The 23398-nt window shown below is 42.8% G+C and overlaps 1 protein-coding gene across 9 annotated transcripts in view; it reads right to left on the bottom strand.

Moving 5' to 3' along the window:
- The window catches only part of RALGAPA1 (Ral GTPase activating protein catalytic subunit alpha 1), a 283623-nt gene that overhangs the window by 104615 nt on the left and 155610 nt on the right, over window positions 1-23398 (bottom strand). For all 9 annotated transcript variants that reach the window (XM_070428039.1, XM_070428075.1, XM_070428057.1 and 6 more), the window contains 4 exons: window positions 19091-19216; window positions 15907-15965; window positions 11160-11268; window positions 9756-9866 (listed from right to left, as the gene is read on the bottom strand). In XM_070428039.1, the coding sequence (XP_070284140.1) occupies window positions 9756-9866; window positions 11160-11268; window positions 15907-15965; window positions 19091-19216 (405 nt within the window). The remainder of the gene's footprint in view (window positions 1-9755; window positions 9867-11159; window positions 11269-15906; window positions 15966-19090; window positions 19217-23398) is intronic.

A 23398-nucleotide genomic window follows, 5' to 3' on the forward strand; every position in this document is an offset into this window, starting at 1 on the left:
CTCTCTCTCTCTCTCTCTCCCTTCCTCTCTGAAAACAATAAAAATATATTAAAAAAAAAAAAGACATGAGGTAACAGATGTTGTCAAAGATTTGGAGAAAACGGAAGCCTTATATACTATTGGCGGAAATATGAACTAGTACAGTCATTATGAAAAACAGTATGCAGTTTCTCAAAAAATTAAAAATAAAACTACAAGATAATCCAGCAATCCCACCTGATGGAAATGAAATCAGTATCACAAAGAGATACCTGCACACCCATGCAGCATTATTCCCAACAGTCCAGATATAGAAACAACATAAATGTACTTCAACTCATGAATAAGGAAATGTAGTATCTATATATATAAAAGCCTAAGCGACCATTACGACCGAATGACCAGAATGACCGGTTGACCAGTTGCTATGATGCACACTGACCACCAAAGGGCAGATGCTCAACACAGGAACTGCCCACAAGTGGTCAGTGCGCTCTCACAGCCAACCTCCCGTGGCCCCTCCCCCTGGCCAGCCGGCGCCCAAATTGGCCCTGGGGGGCTGGCTGGCCAACCTTCTGCGGCTCCTCCTCCCAACTGGCCAACCTTCTGCGGCCCCTAATCCAGCGGGCCCGCCTCCTATATCCCCTCCCCCTGGCAGGTAAACTTCCTGTGGCCCCTCCCCCTGGCTGGCCAACCTCCCACAGCCCCTCACACCTGCTGGCCAGCCCCCTGATAGGCCTTGATCACCGGCCAGGCTGAGGGACCCCACTCATGCACGAATTTGTGCACCAGGCCTCTAGTATGTATGTATGTATTCAGCCATTAGAAAAAGAAGGAAATCCTGCCATTTGTGACAACATGGATGAACCGAGAGGACATTATGCTAAGTGAAATAAGCCAGATAAAAAAGCCAAATACTGTATTGTATCACTTATATGTAGAATCTAAAAAAATATTTAAAAGCTGAAATAGAGAGTAAAATAGTGGCTGCCAGGGGCTGAAGGAAGAGAAGGAAAATGGGGAAATATGGGTCAAAGGGTACAAACTTTCAGTTATAAGGTTAAGTTCTGAGGATCTAGTGTACAACATGGTAACTATAGTGAATTATATAGTAAGTAATGAATATCTGAAAGTTGCTAAGAGTATATTTAAGTATTCTCATCATAAAAAAAAGTTAACTGTGAAATAATGAATGTGTCAATTATCTTGATTTTGGTCATCATTCCACAATATCAGATCATGTTATGTTGTATACCTTAAAGATATATAATTTATTTGTCAATTATTCCTCAATAAATTTGGGGTGGTGTATTAATCTATTCCCTTGTCTTTCTAAATGTGTGTGTGTGTGTATGTATGTATGTGTATATATATATATATATATATATATATATATATATTAGAAGCCTGGTGCATGAAATTCGTGCATAGGGGGAGGGTCCTTCTGCCCAGCCTGCACCCTCTGGCAATCTGGGACCCCTTGGGGGATGTCTGACTGCCGGTTTAGGCCAGATCCCACAGGGACCCTGCGGGATCAGGCCTAAACCGGCAGTCGGACATCCCTCTAGAAATCCAGGACCGCTAGCTCCTAACCACTGGCCTGCCTGCCTGCCTGATTGCCCCTAACCACTCTGCCTGCCTGCTGATCACCCCTAACCACTCATCTGCCTGCCTGATTGCCCCTAACTGCCTCTGATTGCCCCTAGCCGCTCACCTGCCTGCCTGATCACCACTAACTACTTTGTCTGCCTGCCAGATCACCCTTAACTGCTCGCCTGTCTGCATGATCACCCCTAACTGCCTCTGCCTTGGACCCCGCTGCCGTGGCTTCATCGGGAAGGATGTCCGGAATTACGTTGGAAGGTTGTTAGGCTGTCTGGTCTAATTAGCATATTACATATATATAACAAAAGTCTAATATGCTAAGTGTCTGATTGTCCAGTTGGCAGTTCAACAAATCAAAGCGTAATATGCTAATGATATGCTAAGGTCGCTCAACTGATCGCTATGATGTGCACTGACTACCAGGGGGCAGATGCTCCAACTGGTAGGTTAGCTTGCTGTTGGGGTCCAGCTAATTGGGACTGAGCGAGATGGGCCAGACATGCCCTGGAGCCCTCCTGCGGTCCCTCCCTGGTTGGCCAACCTCCCACGTCCCTCCCCGGCCCCTATTGTGCACTGGTGGGGTCCCACGGCCTGGTCTGCACCCTCTCGCAATCCGGGACCCCTCTGGGGATGTCAGAGAGATGGTTTCAGCCCGATTCTGCAGGCCAGGCTGAGGGACACCAATGGTGCACAAATTCGTGCACCAGGCCCCTAATAAATAAATAAATAAATAAATAAATAAATAAATATATCTCTACACTAATAAAAGAGAAACATGGTAATTAGCGTACGACCGCTACCCTTTTCATTGGCTAATCAGTGAGTATATGCAAATTAACTGTCAGCCAAGATGGCGGCCGGCAGCCAGGCAGCTGGAAGCGAACATGAGGCTTGCGTGCTGTGGACTCCAACGTTCCCCGCCTCACTAGCGGGCCTCTGAGCTACAACTCTAAGAAACTATGTACTATGTTGCAAATAAGAAGCTAAACAAAACACCAGAAACCAGCTTTCATTCAGCCAGGCTTTAGCAACATTGTATCGATGTTTTTAGCAGCGAGGCCTCAAAGCTAAAGCTGGCCCAGAATAAAAAAAGAAAAAAAAAGAAAACAGGGAGCGGTTGGAAGCTTCAATCACTCACTTTGGGAAAACAGCCCTCAGCCCCTCACCCAGACTGGCCAGGCACCCCAGTGGGGACCCCCACCCTGATCCAGGACACCCTTCAGGGCAAACCAGCCAGCTCCCACCCGTGCACCAGGCCTCTATATAGTAAAAGGGTAATATGCCTCCCAGCACTGGGATCAGCGGAGCAGCGAGGCTGTCGGCACCGGGATCAGCGTGAAGGGGGCAGCGCCCAAACCCCCTGATCGCCCTGCGGCTCTGTGTGTGACAGGGGGCGGGGCCACAACCTCCCTATCCATCCTGCTCTGTGTGTGACAGGGGGCTTAATATGTGCATTTCAAGCTATAAATTTACCTCTATCCACTATTTTAAATGCATACCAGACATTTGTATCTCATTTTCATTATATGTTAGGTTAAAATTGTCTAATTTCCATTGTGATGTCTTCTTTGACCATGAGTCATTTTAGAAGGATATTGTTTAATTTCCAAACATTTTGGGATTTTCTATTTCTCTGTTACTGATTTCTACTTTGATGCACTGAGATCAGAGAATACAAGTGTTCTTTCAATACTCTAATTTATTTAAACTTGATTTGTGGCCTAAGCACTTTATTCTTGCAAATAATCTGTTAAAAAAGTATATTCTGCCATTGATGATTATCATCTACACTAATAAAAGAGAAACATGGTAATTAGCGTACGACCGCTACCCTTCCCATTGGCTAATCAGCATATCCTTAAGCAAATTAACTGTCAGCCAAGATGGCGGCCGGCAGCCAGGCAGCTGGAAGCGAACATGAGGCTTGCTTGCTCCAGTGACTGCGGACTCCAACTTTCCCCGCCTGACTTGCTGGCCTCTGAGTTGCAATTCTAAGCAACTATGTACTATGTTGCAAATGTAGAAGCTAAACAAAACCCCAGAAACCAGCTTTCAGCCTGCCAGGATCTCAGAGCTGAAGTTATACATTGTTTCGATTATAGAACGGCAAACAACCTAGATACGAAGCCTCAGAGCTAGAGCCAGAGCTAAAACTGGCCCAGAATAAAATGAAAAAAAAAGAGAAAATAAAGGAGCGGTTGGGAGCTTCAGTCAACAACCGCCAGCCTGAAAGCAGCCCTCAGCCCCTCACCCAGACTGGCCAGGCACCCGAGTGGGGACCCCCACCCTGAAGGGTGTGTGACCAGCTGCAAACAGCCATCATTCCCTCATCCAGGCTGGCCAGGCACCCCAGTGGGGACCCCCACCCTGCTCCAGGACACCCTTCAGGGCAAACCAGCCAGCCCCCAGGCCTCTATCCTATATAGTAAAAGGGTAATATGCCTCCCAGCACCGGGATCAGCGGAGCCGCGAGGCCTCTTGGCACCAGATCAGCGTGACAGGGGGCAGCGCCCAAACCCGCTGATCGCCCTGCAGCTCTGTGTGTGACAGGGGGCGGGGCCACAACCTCCCTATCCGCCCTGCTCTGTTCGTGACAGGGGAAGGCGCCCCAACCCCCTGATGGGCCCTGCTCTGTGTGTGACAGGGTGCGGCGCCCCAACACCCCCCCCCCCCCCCCCCACGGGCCCTGCTCTGTGTGTGATGGGGTAGAGCCATAACCTCCCCATCGGCCCTGCCCTGAGTGTGATAGTGGCGGCGCCCCAATCCCCTGATCGGCCCTGCTCTGTGGGTGATAGAGGGCGGCGCCCCAACCCCCTGATCCGCCCAGCTCTGTGTGTGACAGAGGGCGGTGCCCTAACTCCCCTATGGGCCCTACTCTGTGCGTGACAGGGGGGAGCTCCCCAACCCCCTGACGGGCCCTGCTCTGTGTGTGACAGGGGGCAGCACCCCAACCCCCTGATTGGCCCTGCTCTGTGCGTGACAGGGGGTGGCGCTGCAACCTCCCCATCGACCCTGCCTTGAGTGTGACAGGGGGCGGTGCCCCAACCCCCCAATCGGCCTCACCCTGAGCGTGACTGAGGGTGGCATCGCAACCTCCCAATCCGCCCTGCTCTGTGCATGACAGGGGGCGGTGCGCCAACTCCCCAATCAGCCCTGCTCTGAGCCCGACCAGGGGCTGCACCTAGGGATTGGGCGTGCCCTCTGCCACCCAGGAGCAGGCCTAAGCCAGCAGATCGTTATCTCCCGAGGGGTCCCAGACTGCAAGAGGGCACAGGCCAGACTGAGGGACCCCCCCCCTCCCCCCCCCCCCCCCCCCCGCCCAAGTGCACAAATTTTTGTGCACCGGGCCTCTAGTATGTATGTATGTATATATGTATATGTATATATATATATATATATATATATTTATGCTTTTTATTTTTTTATTTTATTTTTTATTTTTAAATATATTTTGTTGATTTTTTACAGAGAGGAAGGGAGAGAGATAGATAGTTAGAAACATCAATGGGAGAGAAACATCGATCAGCTGCCTCCTGCATATCTCCCACTGGGGATGTGCCCGCAACCCAGGTACATGCCCTTGACCGGAATCAAACCTGGGACCTTTCATTCCGCAGGCTGACGCTCTATCCACTGAGCCAAACCAGTTTCGGCTATTTATGCTTTTTAAAGAAAAAAACAAGACATATTATGTGGTTTTAAATTTACATACACTGGCTAGTATATGAATAAATTTGATACAGAAATATCAAATAGTAACAGACATTATTAAAAGATGGAAAAATATTAATATACTGTGTTATTTATCCTAAAAATCTCTCTTTTTTTAAATCCTCGCTCGAGGATATTTTTTCCATTGATTTTTAGAGAGTAGAAGGGAGAGGGAGAGACAGAGAAAAACACTGATATGAGAAAGAGACATTGCTTGGTTGCCTCCCGCATGACTCCCAACCAGGGCCAGGAGACTGCAACCGAGGTACCTGCCCTTGATCAGAATCAAACCTGGGACTCTTCAGTCCACAGGCCAATGCTCTATCCATTGAGCAAAACTGGCTAGGGCCACCCTGAAAATCTCGTGATCACATTCAATTTTTTATGTGCTTGTTAAAAATGTACAGGGATAAATTTATTGTAAGATATTTTGTACACGTTATTCTGTACATTAATTCCCGAGGAAGCCTATCTCTGAGAGACTGCTCCTTTTCCTCTAGAAGCAGGCTGGCGGTGGAGAGCTCGGGACCCTGGGACACAGCCTTGGGGTGCTATTATATTTTTATAAATTATTGATTTGATGCATCAGGTAGGAAAAAATCCTCAAAATATACTGTATATATAAAGGTTTACCAGTAGAATCTAGTATATTAGATGCACCTGCTTAATGATACTAGAACTGAGCTCTATTCCTAACTATGTAAATAGGTAATAATTAGTGAAATGCTCCATTATTTTGGGATTCTAGTCCTAAATTCGATTAGAGGTGAGTTATAGTAACTCTTCATGTTTAACTGTAGCCGTTGGCCACTATAATCTACGGTGAAGCAATTTGCAACAAATCTTCACGCTTAAGTACTTAGTTAAGTATTAATATACTAGAGGCCCGGTGCATGAAATTCGTGCTCTGGGGTGGAGGAGGGTGTCCCTCAGGCCAGCCTGCACCCTCTCCAATCTGGGACACCTTGAGGGATGTCTGACTGCCCATTTAGGCCCGATCCCACCAGGCAGTCGGACGTACCTCTCACAATCCAGGACTGCTGGCTCCCAACCGCTCACCCACCTGCCTGTCTGATTGCCCCTAACTGCTTCTGCCTGCCAGCCTGATCACCCCCTAACCACTCCCCTGCCAGCCTGATCGACACCTAACAGCTCCCCTGCCAGCCTGGTCGCCCCTAACTGCCCTCCACTGCCAGCCTGATTGCCCCCAACTGCCCTCCCCTGCTGGCCTGGGTCCCCCCAAATGTCTTCCCCTGCAGGCCTGGTCGCCCCCAACTGCCCTCCCCTGCTGGCCACCTTGTGTGTTGGAGTGATTGTCAATTTGCATATTACTCTTTTATGAGATAGAATAAACTGATACAGAAAATAAGGGAAAGGATTTGAAAGCTTCAAATGAAAAAAATCTGCTTAAAGAACAAACTTAATTTTCAAATAGAATAAGCAATCTTAAAGGGTAGGTAAAATTTTCAAATGTTTTCTTACTAGCATACAGATGCATAGTTACATTTTCATCCAGTTATTATAACCCCATTGATAATAACAGCTGCAGCCAACGTTTATTAAAATTTATGTATTCCCCCATCTTAATGGCAAAAAGTGTGAAGTGCTTCATATGTATTTTTTCATTAATCTTCGGAACAATTCTGTGAGGTATATACTTTTATCCCAAATGTAAAGATAAGAACACAGAGTTCAGAGGGCAATGTAACTTGTTCATAGTTACAAAGTTAGTAATTGGCAGACTCATGGCAGGTGTGTCTATCCCTCAAATCCAACCTCTCAACCTACATTAAACTCAACCAATATTTATTGAACAGATTCTACATGAAAGTGATGCCCCTGTCTTTAAAAAATTTAGAATTTGTACACAAATATATTTACTGTTACAACATGGTTGCATTGGAAAAGCCTGGACTTGAAATCTTACAGACTTGAGTTTGAAAACTGCCCGGTCAGCTGTGACTTTACATAGTTACTAAATGCTCAGTCCTCTCATCTTAAATTAAGGGGGACAAAACAGGGAGCAGGAAGATAATTGCTCATCTTAAAAGATTTTTAAAAATTAAATGAGATAACATATGGAGATGACTGGTGTATTAGCTGGTACATAGTAGGTGCTTAATAAATATTAATTACCATCTTTCCTAAAAATGTTACAAGAATATGAAGAACAATAAATTCTGGTTAGAGAGAACAGATAAGAGTTTTAATTTTTTGATGAGATAGATTTAAACCCCAAACTGAAAATGGGATGTAAAAAGGAAAATCAGAGCAGTTCAGGTAAGAAGAGTGAGGGGTATGTTTAGTTGATAGTAAGCGAACTCAGGTGCCTGGACTACAGTGTATTTCAAAGGAATATGTATGTGATTCTGAAAAGATGGATTGGGTCCTCATCAGAAGGCCTGGAAAAGCCTAAGTAAATAAATTGGATCTTATTTTATAGGCAAATGAAAATCACTCAAGAGATTTTGTTTTTTTCAGGTAACTGACATAATAGTCATGTAAATGTGAATGATGATTTGATAGGGAAGACCTCAGAAGCCAGGAAATCAATTAGAAGTCTATTATAGTATACTAGAGGCCCGGTGCACAAAACTTTGTGCACTCGGGAGGGTCCCTCAGCCCGGCCTATGCCCTCTTGCAGTATGGGACCCCTATGGGACCCCTCGGAGGATGTCCACCTGCTGGCTTCCTGGGGGATCGGGCCCAAGTTGGCAGTCAGACATCCCTCTGGCAGCCCAGGAGCCCTCAGGGGATGTCCACTTGCCAGCGGGGAGCAGGCCTAAGCTGCAGTAGGACATCCTTAGCGCTGCTGAGGAGGCGGGAGAGGCTCCCACCACCACTGCTGTACTGGCAGCTGTCAGCCTGGCTTGTGGCTGAGCAGAGCTCCCCCTGTGGGAGCACACTGACCACCAGGGGGCAGCTCCTGCATTGAGCATCTACCCCCTGGTGGTCAGTGTGTGTCATAGTGACCAGTCATTCCCAGTCGTTCTGCTGTTAGGGTCAGTTCGCATTTTACCCTTTTATTATATAGAATAGAGGCCTGGTGCATGGGTGGGGGCTGGCTGGTTTGCCCCGAAGGGTGTCCTGGATCAGGGTGGGGATCCCGCTGGGGTGCCTGGCCAGCCTGGGTGAGGGGCTGATGGCTGTTTGCAGGCTGGTCAAGCCCCCTCCAGTGGGGACCCTCACCCCATGGAGATTTGGCCAGCCTGGGTGAAGGGCTGATGGCTGTTTTCAGGCTGGCCACACCCCCTTTAGGATGGGGGGTCCCCACTGGGGTGCCTGGCCAATCTGGGTGAGGGGCTGAGGGTCGTTTTCAGGCTGGCCAAGCCCCCCGGCGACGGAAGCTCCCAGTCTCTCCTTTTTTCTATTTTTTTTTTTATTCTAGGAATTATTTATCTCCTATAATTGAAACTTTGTAGCCTTGAGAGGAGCTCAGAGCCGGCCAGGGCAGGTGGGAGGGAAGCCTCCTGCTTGCTCCAGCTCCGTGGCCATGGCCAGCTGAAAGCAGGTATCTGGGGTTTATTTACTTTCTATAATTGAAACTTTGTTGCTTTGAGTGGAGCTCAGAGCCGGCCGCAGCAGGTGGGAAGCTTGGCTTCCTCCATCATTGGGGCAACCAAGCCTCCTGCTTGCTTCAGCTCCGTGGCTGCCGGCCGCCATCTTGGTTGGGTTAATTTGCATATAGTTGCTCTGATTGGCTGATGGGCGTGGCTTAAGGTGTAGCGAAGGCACAGTCAATTTGCATGTTTTTCTTTTATTAGTGTAGACTAGAGGCTCGGTGCACAAAATTCGTGCATGGGTAGGGTCCCTAGGCTTGGCCAGTGATCAGGGGTGATGGAGGCTTTTCTTCCAGCTACTGGCCAGGGCCTCCCTTCCCTGGCTGCCGGTTGGGGCCTTCCTTTGTTCTGTGCCGCCCCCTGGTGGTTAGCACACGTCATAGTGAGTGATCGAAGTCCCGGTCTCCCTGTCGAACTCATGAGGGGACACTATGCATATCAGCCTTTTATATATATAGATCAAGACAGAAATAATGAATGGCTGAAATAGTTCAGATATAGTAGAAAGTATAAAAGACATGGAATTAAAACAAAATAAAAACTATAAATAATTGGCTGAAGAGGAAAGAAAAGTAATGAATCAAAATAATGTCCTGATATGGTAACTGGACAGATGGCATGTTTTCTTAACCTAAGAGATGAAATGAAGCCAAATCCACATTCATATAGACAATGGCAATTATAAATTTGCAGCTAACATTTAAAAACAAGAACACAATCTCCTAACATAAAACACAAAGGAACTGTCATGAACTTTTGATACTCAAAAATGTACCTTAGGTTGCCATTATTTACTTGTGCAAAATTTGAAAACTATTAAGTAATTTTATATTTCAAGGTATCCAAATTTTAAAATCCTTAACAAAGGTCATTATGAAAAATAAATAAGAAATTACTTACTTGAATAATTTTCAAAGGAGAATCAGGCTGGTAAATCTGAAGTCTAGGTACATAGTGAACGAGCATGTGAAGCATGTTACAAGCTACATGGGCTACTGTTTTATTAGTAAACTGTAAAAATAACAAAAGAAAGAAAAACACATAAAAATTTCTTCCTGAACTATTATGCATCAATGCATTAGCGGCTAAAAAATTTTAAACTTCATATTTTTTGTCATTCTATATTTATGTATTTATTAAAGTATTATTAGAAAGATAAATATACACACAACTGCAAAAGATAAAAAACACACAACTCATTCCAAAGACACAACATTATTTTTTCCTTTGTAATGCTTGACTGTCCTCATTTAAGCCTTATTCCATTTTCTCTTACCTAGATTTTTACAACAGCCTCTAATCATATTACCAATCTTTCCCCATTCAAATCTACTAGACACAATACTTCCAAAATAATCTTCTGAAGAACTCCTCTGATGTTAATATTCTCTATGCTTAAAACTCTTAAATGACTCCCCAGTGGCATAAAGTTATGCTTTTTATGCTTATCTCTCTATGATCAAATCATACCCCTCTTCAAGCCATGACCAAAAGTTTCCTCTTTCCAAAGTCTTCTCTGGTACCTAAGTCAAAGTGATCTCTGCTTCCTCTGAACTCAATCAGCAGTTTACATACACCACTCATTTGGTTATCTCAGCTTTTTATACTTTATTCCTCTTATTTTAATCTTTTTCAGCATCAGAGCATTAATCTCTTGAATCTAGTATTTACAATTCTTTTCATTCTGGTATCCCTTGCTCTGCCTAACAAAGCACCTCAAACTAGTATATGCTCAGAATTATCTGTCAAATCGGTAATATTTGTACATTGTATCTTTGGAGTCCTATACAGACAGTGTATTAGAAGTCTTAAGACAGAAAAAATATTATGCTTCTGTTCAGAAACAAACAAAAAAAATATCCATTTATTCATTTAGACTCCCGAAATAATTAGGTTATTTCTGAACAAATCTTATTTTGGCCACAAGGAGGCCATTTAACTTGAAGGATAAAGTAAAAAAAGTTGAGCAGCTCAAGAATTCAGAAGTAGTAAAGATCAAATAGTAGGTTAAAAAAAATACTGATAAAGAAAAAACAAACAACCCATGTTGTTAAATGACTGGTTTCCTTTTTTAAGAGCCACCCATATGTTTCCTATGGACAAAGCCAAATACATAAAAAGATGACTTAGGACCACTCTTAAAGAAAAAGTCAGGAGCAAGCAAATAATGTAATAATAAATTAATGAAAACATTTATTAAAGAGCACAACATTTAATTAACATTTGGAGAAAAATAATCATGATTCTATACTATTTTAATATATTCCACTAAATAGTTTTTTGTTTGTTTGTTTGTTTTTTTACCTTCAAGGAAACACAAATTACATTCAGAGCTTCCTTAATTTGAGGATGATGAGACTCATGGACTAGTTCTTCACAAATCCAAATACCTAAACTGCAAAGTGCTACACATCTGCAAAAAAAGGCAACCAATAAAAATGTATGAGCTTTTAAAGAAATGAAACCACCATCACAACCAAACATCCACAACTAGCCAACATAGAATGAACATGCACTGTTTAAGTAAATTGATCAATTTGTTACTTTGTACGTTAGCTCTTCTTAGGAAGAGAAAGGAGGATGAAAGCACATCCCTAAAACTTTAAATCTAATTTTCAATTATAATTTATTAACAAAATCAAAGGCAGAGATAATATAAAGGATTTTTCTAACAAATCCATATTAAGAAATTGATATTTTCATAAAGATTCCCAAACATATATGAAACCTGCTTTCAAAAAGGAAAGAATGTCATTTGATTAACTGATAGTAGCAAAGTGAATTTAGGCAAACTCAAACTCTTTAAAAAAACAGATTAGGTACACAAATAAAATGTATATACTTCATAAAGGGATTCCAATAGAAATAGAACTTGTAGGATTTTTGCTTTGTTGCTTAATGTCTTCATTTCCCTACTTGAATTGTATCAGCTTGAAGGGAGTACTTTGCGATCACAATCAGTGGAATTCCATTAGTGTGTTCAAATATAAGCTTCTGATGACGAATATAATGGTTCTATGAACAAAAAAAATTGGCTCCTTCTAGGATCCTAGTTATATACGTGGCATGTCCTGGTACTGATATTCTTAAATTCAGCGGAATGCTAAATTCAGAACAATTCAATGCAGTAACATTTTACTGAACACATTGAATCAGAAGTTCTTAAGCTTCTCTTTTAGTCTAGCATAGTGTCAATGCTAAAAATTGTTTACTATCAAAACTACCAGAAAGTCTTTTAAGCAAGTCTACCGCTTTATTTCTTCTCTACCATTGTCTATCTACCCATGAATCTTAGATAATATTTATAGATCTAAATAACCAAATTTCATGGTTAGCAGTAGAAAGAGCTGTAATCATCAAGTAACATTAAACTCTAAAGTGAGGCAAAGCTCTCCACAGAAGCAGCTAACTAAAGGCACAGACTAGGAGTACAAGTGAGTAACAGGCTTTTTTCTTTTTCTTTTGTGATCACACACCTGCGTACACAGTTTCCTACATTCCTAAAGATGTCCAAATAATCTAAATTATTCCCAATATTGCTCAACTCTCTGCTCCATATCAATTTTGGGGGTATAAGCATCTGAGGCAGTGGTTCTCAACCTTCTGGCCCTTTAAATACAGTTCCTCATGTTGTGACCCAACCATAAAATTATTTTTGTTGCTGCTTCATAACTGTAATGTTGCTACTGTTATGAATCGTAATGTAAATGTCTGATATGCAGGATGGTCTTAGGCGACCCCTGTGAAAGGGTTGCTCGACTGTGAAAGGGTCGCGACCCACAGGTTGAGAACCACTGATAAGGTCTATCCTAGCTAAAAAAAGAGAAACATGGTAATTAGCCGTACGTCCGCTACCCTTCCCATTGGCTAATCAGTGAGATATGCAAATTAACTGCCAACCAAGATGGCGGCCGGCAGCCAGGCAGCTGACGGGAACAGGGAGGCTTGCTTGTTTCAGTGACAGAGGAAGCCAAGCTTCCCCACCTGCCTTGCCGGCCTCTCAGCTGCTCTGTAAGAAACATTGAAACAAATATAGAAGCTAAACAAAACCCCGGGCTTCAGCCAGCAGGACCGCAACATTGTTTCAAATACAGAAGGTAAACAAAGGCCAGAAACCTGCTTTCAGCAGCAGAGTTCTCATAGCTGGAGCTGAGCCTCAGAGCTAAAGCTGGCCAGAATAAAAAAAAAAAAAAGAAAAAAGGACAGGTTGGGAGCTTCAGTCACCCGCCAGCCTGAAAATGACCCTCAGCCCCTCACCCAGGCTGGCCAGGCACCCCAGAGGGGACCCCCACCCTAAAGGGGGTGTGACCAGATGCAAACAGCCATCATCCCATCACCCAGGCTGGCTAGGCACCCAAGCGGGACCCCCACCCTGATCCAGGACACCCTTCAGGGCAAACCAGCCAGCCCCTACCCGTGCACCAGGCTTCTATCCTATATAGTAAAAGGGTAATATGCCTCCCAGCACTGGGAGCAGCGAGGCCTCTCGGCACTGAGATCAGCGTGACAAGGGGCAGTGACCAAACCCCCTGATTGCCCTGCGGCTCTGTGTGTGACAGGGGGTGGGGTCACAACCTCCCTATCCGCCCTGCTCTGTTCGTGACAGGGGGGAGCTCCCCAACCCCCTGATCGCCCTGCAGCTCTGTGTGTGACAGGGTGCGGCGCCCCAAACCCCCCCCATCGGCCCTGCCCTGAATGTGACAGTGGCGGCGCCCCAACCCCCTGATCCGCCCTTCTCTGTGTGTGACAGGGGGTGGTGCCCCAACTCCCCTATCGGCCCTGCTCTGTGAGTGACAGGGGGTGGCGCTGCAACCTCCCTATCGACCCTGCCTTGAGTGTGACAGGGGGCGGTGCCCCAACCCCCCAATCGGCCCTACCCTGAGCGTGACTGGCGGTGGCATCGCAACCTCCCGATCCGCCCTGCTCTGTGCATGACAGGGGGCGGTGCCCCAACTCCCCAATCGGCCCTGCTCTGAGCCTGACCAGGGGCTGCACCTAGGGATTGGGCCTGCCCTCTGCCACGCGGGAGCGGGCCTAAGCCAGCAGGTCGTTATCTCCCGAGGGGTCCCAGACTGCAAGAGGGCACAGGCCGGGCTGAGGGACCCCCTCTCCCCCCGAGTGCACAAATTTTTGTGCACCGGGCCTCTAGTTCTTAATAAAAGTTCTTGTGTTAATGATTCCCAAGTCTTTCTGGGCATCTATGTTTTAGACTTCAATATTTTTTACTTGAGAGGCAACACAGTTAAAAAGAAACACACAGAAAATCTAGAATCTGAAACTCTGGGTTCAAATCTGGTTCAGCCATTATTATTTATGCATCTAATAAGGCTCTGAAGACAAACTATCATAGTTTTAATCATGGCTCTGCCATTGCTGGGTGATAGGGATAATTATTTAAATACTCTGGGCTCCTATAATAGGGAAGATACAAATTGTAGCTGTCTTCTAGAGTTGTTACAAATGAGGTAATAAAGTATTTAGAACAGTGTCTGGCACTTAGAAAGGATTTAATACATGTTGGCTTTCTAAGACATCGGTTTCATGCTAGCAAACTTGGAAGAATAATGATGGTTCCATTAATTTCTTAGAATTGTGATGAGGAATAAATAAAACAATATTATAGGAAAATTCTTGGAAACTTAAAAGATTGTCATTATTAACATAGAAAATACTAGAGAATTAATATTTAAAATGATCACATTTGAGGGTAAAGCTACCAGAAATGAAAATATGGTATAATGGAAAAGACAGTGTCATTTTCTAGGGATGTCCAGCATTAAAATGAAATTAAAATAAAAAATTTACTCAAAAAGATTTGGGGTTTTTAAAAAACATTTTTTTTATTGATTTCAGTGAGGAAGGGAGAGAGAGAGAGAGATGAAAACATCATTGATAAGAGATAATCATTGATTGCCTGCTGCCCTCATGCCCCCTACTGGGGATCAAGTGTGCAATTCGGGCGTGTGTCCATACTGAAATCGAACCCTGACTTCCTGGTTCATAGGTTGATGTTCAACCACTGTACCACACCAGCAAGGCTCAAAGAGATTTGTTTTTAGTTAATTTGACTAATAAGTGAGAAAAATATGGAACTGAATTAAAAAGCTGGAGCTATGTCTCATTTAAGCAAACTACTCATTTTACATTACTTTTACTGGTGGAAAAAATAAGAGACTTAAATTAGAATTAATATTCAAATGGTCAAAGCCATGATCTGCACTTTCATTAACCTGGGTCAAAAAAATATGTAGGTAATTGGAAAAGAGAAAGCTTTGCAGAGATGTAGGTCAGAGGAGGAGTAACATCGGCTACTTTTGAAGCTAATGACATTTTATTAGAATTAGATTCAAGAAATATAATACTGTATGAATTAAGGATATTTGGGGATGAGAAGAAACATGATGCGATATTGGCAACCAGCTGATTTAAGTCTCAACCTTTTTTAAAAAAGTTTAGTAAAATAGAAAATGATAAGTTTTTGCCCCTAAATAAGGCATTTAAAAAGGTTATCTTATATTTATAATGGAATACACATTTATATAATATATTATATATGTAAACCACATATATATTACTTATATTCTACTTTTTAAAAATCCTGATCAAATATTTATTAATATCAATATATACTATTTTCTTAAATACAGTCAGTACATTATATTCTGTAATAAAAATATTTTATTTTAATTCAATTTAAGTAACATTCACTGGGTAACTACTACTACAATTCAAGGTATTGCAGAAAAGACTGTGAATATATAATCTAAAGGGAAAGCAAAATATATTTAAATATATAATTGAAAAAGTCATTTTCAATACTGAGAGTAGAGGTACTAAAACGGGTGACTAATATTTTATCTTTTTAATGAAAGAAGGTTCATATTTAAGTCATGATAAAAAGTATTTAATCATACAAATAATTTGAATTTGTAATTCAGAATAGCTTTTGTGTATCTGAAACAATGTGGACTGCTAAATAATCCAACCAACTTCTAAGGTGAGACTGCAAACACAGAATAGTTATAACAAGTCTTAAGAATATCTGACCTACCGTGCAGGGCCAGAGGGCTCATCTCTTGCTGAGCTTAATACAGTTTTGATTATAAGTTCCTAAAGTAAGGAGGAAATAGTAGCAATGAGTAAGAGTTCATTCGTTAATTCAACAAATATTTATTAAATGGCGACTATGGCAGTTGCTAGGAATACTATCTACAGTAATAAAAGACAAAGATGCTAATTAACTGTACCTTTGCTATGCCCCAAGCCACGCCCACCAGCCAATCAGAGCAACTCCATGCAAATTAACCCAACCAAGATGGCGGCCGACAGCCACGGAGCTGGAGCAAGCAGGAGGCTTACTTGCCTGGGCAATGGAGGAAGCCAAGCTTCCCGCCTGCTCTGAGCCGGTTGTGGCCTCCACTCATGGCAACAAAGTTTCAATTATAGAAGACAAATAAATCCAAGATACCTGCTTCCAGACAGCCTCCACTGGGAGCTTGGGTGGCTGGGGGCCGTGGCCAGCCTGCAAACAGCCATCAGCCCCTCACCCAGGCTGGCCACACCCTCATGGGGTGAGGGTCCGCGCTGGGGGGCTTGACCAGCCTGCAAACTGCCATCAGCCACTCACCCAGACTGGCCAGGCACCCCAGCAGGAACCCCCCCCCCCTGAAAGGGGTGTGGCCAGCCTGAAAACGGCCCTCAGCCCCTCACCCAGGCTGGCCAGGCACCCCAGTGGGGACCCCCACACTGAAGGAGGTGTGGCAAGCCTGCAAACAGCCATCAGCCCCTCACCCAGGCTGGCCAGGCACTCCTATATAATAAAAGGGTAATATGCAAATAGACCCTAACAGCAGAACGACTGGGAATGACTGGTCACTATACACACACTGACAACCTGGGGGAAGATGCTCAATGCAGGAGCTGCCCCCTGGTGGTCAGTGCGCTCCCACAGGGGGAGCTCTGCTCAGCCACAAGCTAGGCTGGTGGCTGCCAGTACAGCGGTGGTGGTGGGAGCCTCTCCCACCTCCTCAGCAGCGCTAAGGATGCCTGACTGCAGCTTAAGCCTGCTCCCTGCTGGCAAGTGGACATCCCCCGAGGGCTCCTGGGCTGCCAGAGGGATGTCTGACTGCCAGCTTAGGCCCAGTCCCCTGGGGAGCAGGCCTAAGCCAGCAGGTGGTCATCTCCTGAGGGGTCCCAGATGCGAGAGGGCACAGGCCGGGCTGAGGGACCACCCCCGAGTGCACAAATTTTTGTGACTGGGCCACTAGTCCTATATAATAAAGAGGTGATATGCAAATTGAGCATCACTCCAACACACAACGTGGTCACCCCCATGTGGACACAGATGGCCGGCAAGGGAGGGCAGTTGGGAGGGACCAGGCCAGCAGGGGAGGACAGTTGGGGGCAACCAGGCCTGCAGGGGAGGGCAGTTGGGGACAACCAGGCCTGCAGGGGAGGGTAGCCGGGGGCGACCAGGCTGGCAGGGGAAGGCAGTTAGGGGTGATCGAGCCAGCACGGGAGGGCAGTTGGGGGTGACCGGGCTAGCAGGGGAGGGCAGTTGGGGGCAACCAGGCTGGCAGGAGAGGGAAGTTAGGGGCAATCGGGCTGGCAGGGGAGCTGTTAGGCGTTGATCAGGCTGGCAAGGGAGTGGTTAGGGGGTGTTTAGGCTGGCAGGCAGAGGCGGTTAGGGGCAATCAGGCAGGCAGGCGGGCGAGCGGTTGGGAGCCAGCAGTCCCGGATTGTGAGAGGGATGTCCGACTGCCCGGTGAGATCGGGCCTAAACAGGCAGTCGGACATCCCTTGAGGTAACCCAGAATGGAGAAGGTGCAGGCTGGCCTGAGGGACACCCCCCACCCGTGAACAAATTTCATGCACCGGGCCTCTAGTATTGAAGTAAAACCAACAGTCTTTGTTCTCATGTACATACTTTTAATAGTCTAATATTACTCATAAAATTAGCTAAATAAATAAAACAATGGTATAGTCTGAATGTTTGTCCCCTCAAAATTCATATGTTGAAATCCTAACTTCTAGAGATGATGGTATTAGGATGTGCTGAGGTCATGAGGGTGGAGCCTTTATGAGTGAAATTAATGCTCTTACATAAGAGACTCACACAGAGCTCCCTGGCTCTTTTTACTTTGTGAGGCCACAGGGAGAAGGCCCAGGATGAACCAGGAAGAGGTCCCTCACCTTAAAACGACTATGCTAAACCTTTGATCTTGGACTTCTCAGCCTCCAGAAATATGAGAAATAATTTTTGTCATTTTTATAAGCAACCCAGTCTGTAATATTTTGTCATAGTAGCCAAAGATAACTTTTTACTGATTTTTCACTTGAAATTTTGAAAAAGGTTTATAAACAATTAGAAGCATATCTGCTCCTAATCAGTCACTATTATTTTTATTTTTAAGTTTCAGTATTTAGAGTGAGTTCCATCAGCAATTATATAGTCACTTTAATTGTGCACCATCTCCTGTTCAAGCCTATTAATGCTTTAGGTACATGGGATCCCAAACCTCAATTTCTACAGCAGAACAGAATATTCCATTACATTACATTTGATTCTTCACATTGGGAAATTGGGAGAGGGGAGAGTCAATATGCAGGTTTAATGCCATCTTAATCTAAGAAGCCTATATTACCAGAATAGGATCTGGCACATAGAATCTTACCTAATGATAGACAAACCTGTAAATTGACCATACCTTCGCTACGCTAACCAGCCAATCAGGAGAGTATGCAAATTAATCCAACAAAGATGGCGGTTAATTTGCATACGTAGGCTCCAAGCGCGGAGTGAAGCCAGGCGGCCCCAGTGCTGGCGGAGGGAAGCCAGACAGCCTCGGGGCCAGCAGAGGGAAGCTGGACAGCCCCGGGGCTGGAGTAGCGAAGCCGGACGGCTCCAGCTAGAGCCCGGCCAGAGCGAAGGCCTGGGTCCCGGGTGCCAGAGGTAAACTGGTGCCAGCAGCCAAGGGAAGGGAAAGCCTATTGCACGAATCTCTTCATGCAACAGGCCTCTAGTGTTTCAATAATAAGAAAAAACATTTCCAAAGAAGTTATAAACACAAAAAAGGCTATGCTCCTAATAAATATTCCAGCCTGTGTTCTGAGGCTGGTTAATGTTCTTTAAAAATTGTGTGGATTTCTAAGAAAAGAAAGAATACACATTTTATTGAATATACATTATTATTATACATCATTTAAATGCTAACAATTAACACCTGATTTCTTACCTTAACATCTGTAAATTGAGACACAGCAATATCAGGAATATTGGGATGAAGAGCAGGCAGTTCACAATATAAGTTAGGAAAGCAAACTAAAGATCCCAGAAGAACTTGCGCTTCCACTCTTGGTGCCTACAAGTAACCAGATTTTTTAAATCTTTAAAATATATTAGTATTATTAAGTTATCAGAAAAATTACTTCATCACCTAACCATGTTACACAGAGAAGTAAGCGAATAAGACAAAATTAATAAAGAAACAGGGAAACACAAAAAGATTCACGTTTTCATTTATGTTTTCCATATAGACTCCAATCATTCTCAAGGGCAACAAATAGCAGAGCTTTCCTCAAGAGCAGCTAATAAGCCGAAATTACCCTCAGTTAATAAGACCATAAACTTTTAAAAAGCTTAACAGCACAAAATTACCCTAGTTTTAAGGAAAAATATACTTTTGTTTTAAAGACAACTCATACATCATAACACACTGATCTTTTTTTAAAAAGTTTTATTACATTCATTAGGATGATACTGGTTAATAAATAACACATTGTTCTAAAACATTCAAACACATGGAGACTAAATAGCATGTTATTAAACAATGAATGTATTACCAATGAGGCCAAGAAAGAAATAAAAAACTTCCTGGAAACAAATGAAAATGAACACACAACAACCCAAAAATCTCGGGGCCCAGGAAAAGCAGGCATATCTCAAAAAACAAGAAAAATCACCAATAAACTATTTAACCCTACAACTTAAAGAACTAGAAAGAGAACAATAAGAAAAGCCCAAAGGAAGCAGGAGGAAGGAAATAAAGATTAGAGCAGAAATAAATAACATAGATACTAAAAAAAAACAATACAAAAAATCAATGAAACCAAGAGCTGGTTCTTTGAAAGGATAAACACAATTGATAAACCATCAGCCAGACTCATCAAGAAACAAAGAGAGAGGACCCAAATAAATAAAATCAGAAACAAAAGTGGAAAAGTAACTACAGACACCACAGAAATACAAAGGATTGCAAGAAAATACTATGAACAACTATATGCCAAGAAGCTAGACAATGTGGATGAAATGAAAAATTCCTAGAAAAATACAATCTCCCAAAACTAAATCAGGAGTAATCAGAAAACCTGAATAGGCCAATAACAACTGATGAAACAGAAGCAGTAGTCAAAAAACTCCCCCAAACAAAAGCCCAGGTCCAGATGGCTTCACAGGGGAGTTTTACCAAACATTCAAAGAAGAACTAACACCTGTACTCCTCAAACTATTTCAGAAAATCCAAGAGGAAGGAACATTTCCAAACTCTTTTTATGAGGCCAGCATTATCCTAATTCCAAAACCAGATAAAGACACTACAAGAAAAAGAATTACAAGCCAATATCCCTGATGAATATAGATGCTAAAATCCTCAACAAAACATTAGCAAATCACATCCATATTAAAAAGGCCATACACCATGACCAACTGGGATTTATTCCAGGGATGCAAGACTGGTACAATATTTGCAGATCAATAAATGCGATACATCATGTAAATAAATTGAAAGTCAAAAATCATATGATCATATCAATTGATGCAGAAAAAGCATTTGACAAAATCCAACACCCATTTTTGATAAAAACTCTCAGCACAGTAGGAATAGAGGAGTACATCTCAACATGATAAAGGCTATATATGACAAACCTATAGCCAACATCATATTCAATGGGAAAAAACTAAAAGCATTTCCCCTAAGAACAGGAACAAGACAGGAATGTCTGCTTTCACCACTCTTATTCAACAGAGTGCTGGAACTGCTAGCCACAGCAATCAGACAAGAAGAAATAAAAGGAATCCAAATTGGAAAGGAGGAAGTAAAACTCTCATTATTCGCAGATGACATGGTATTGTACATAGAAAACCCTAAAGATTCCACAAAAAAACTACTAGATTTAGTAAATGAATTTGGCAATGTAGCAGGATACAAAATCAACACCCAAAAATTGATGGCTTTATTATACACCTATAATGAATTCTCAGAAAGAGAAATTAAACAATCCCATTTACTATTGCAATAAAAATTAAGATACTTAGGAATAAACTTAACCAAGGAGGCAAAAGACGTATACTCAGAAAATTACAGGAAGCTGAAAAAAGATACAGAGGGAGATATAAACAAGTGGAAGAATATACCATGTTCATGAATTGGTAGAATCAACATCATTAAAATGTCCATACTACCCAAGGCAATCTACAGATTTAATGCAATCCCTATTAAAATGCTAATGGCATATTTCACAGAGCTGGAACAAATACTCCAAAAATGTATATGGAATCAAAAAGACCCTGAATAGCTGCAGCAATTGGAGAAAGAAAACCAAAGTTGGAGGAATCACAATACCAGATTTCAAGTTACACTACAAAGCCACCGTAATCAAAACAACCTGGTACTGGCTTAAGAACAGGCATATAGATCAATGGGACAGAATAGAGAACCCAGAAATTGACCCAAGCCATTATGCTCAATTAATATTTGACAAAGGAAGCAAGAGCATATGTTGGAGTCAAGACAGTCTCTTTAATAAATGGTGTTGGGAAAATTGGACAGATACATGCAAAAAAATGAAACTAGAACACCAACTTACGCCATACACAAGAATAAACTCGGATAAAAGACTTAAATATAAGTCATGAAACCATAAAAATCCTAGAAAAAGCATAGGCAGCAAAACCTGAGACATCTCTTGTAGCAATATGTTTACAGATACATCTCCTAAGGCAGTGAATACTAAGGAGAAAATAAACAAATGGGACTACATCAAAATAAAAAGCTTCTGCACAGCAAAAGGAAACCATCAACAAAATGAAAAGAGATCCCAGCGTATGAGAAAACATATTTCGCAATGATACATCAGATAAAGGGTTAACAGCCAAAATATATAAGGAACTCAAGACAACTTAACAAAAGGAAGACAAATAATCCAATTAAAAAATGGGCAAAGGACCTCAATAGACACTTCTCCAAAGAGGACACACAGATGGCCAAGAGACATGAAAAAATGCTCAAAGTCACTAATCATCCAAGAGATGCAAATCAAAATGACAATGAGGTACCATCTCACACCTGTCAGAATGGCTACCATCAAAAAATCAACAAATGACAAGTGCTGGCCAGGATGTGGAGAAAAGGAACCCTAGTACACTGCTGGTGGGAATGCTGACTGGTGCAACCATTATGGAAAGCAGTATGGAGTTTCCTCAAAAAATTAAATATGGAACTGTCATTTGACCCAGTGATCCCACTTCTAGGAATATATTCTAAGAAACCCAAAGCGCCAATCAGAAAGAATATATACACCCCTAAGTTCATAGCAGCACAATTTACAATAGCTAAGATCTGGAAACAGCCCAAGTGCCCATCAGTAGATGGGTGGATAAAAAAGCTGTGGTACATTTGTACCATGGAAGACTATGCAGCTGTAAAAAGAAGGATCTCTTGGCTTTTGAGACAGCATAGACGGACCTGGAGAGTATCATGCTAAGTGAATAAGTCAGAGAAAGACAAGTATCACATGATCGCAGTCATATGTGGACTTTAAGTAACAAAATAAACTGATGAATGGAGTGGATCCAGAGACATGGAAGCATGGAACAGAGTGTAGAATCTCAGAGGGAAAGCGGGGGAGGGTGGGTGGGTGGGAGGTAATCAACCAAAGACCTTGAATGTATATATGCATAACCCATGGACACAGACAATAAGGTGCTGAAGGCCTGGAAGAGGTCAATGGGGGGAAAAAGGAAACGTAATTTTTTCAACAATGAAGAATTATTAAAAAAAATAATAACACATTGTTCTAATAAGCATATGATTCAATGCCACTAGATTATATTTATTACTACCAAAGGATGAGTAAAATAACTAAGGATGAAAATGTTAACTATATTTTAAAAGACACAGGCACTAATCTAGATAGTTTTTATATTATGCACTTGACATAAAACACTGCCTGTACTACTTACTAAAAGCGAAATTAGAATTTATGCTTGGAGTGAAGCTAACTTTTCATCTTTTTTCCCTTAGCTGTACTGAGCCATTTCTGAAGTACCAGCACTGAACATTTCTTTTTCTTCTCTGAGTTCTTACATGCCTACCAAACACTAACATCAACCTACTTATACATTGCAATGTTTACTAAAATAAGTACAAATTGATTTATATATTTAATACCTAACAAAGATTCTAAATGAATCTATTAGAAATATAATACTTCTATTCACATAAATCAAGAACCTATCTTCAAGAGAATTAATTGCCTTATGTTAA

Source organism: Myotis yumanensis, unplaced genomic scaffold, assembly GCF_028538775.1.
Source record: "Myotis yumanensis isolate MYYU_CA2020_CCGP unplaced genomic scaffold, mMyoYum1.0.hap1 SCAF_1, whole genome shotgun sequence".
In the NCBI taxonomy this organism is placed as follows: Eukaryota; Metazoa; Chordata; class Mammalia; order Chiroptera; family Vespertilionidae; genus Myotis; species Myotis yumanensis.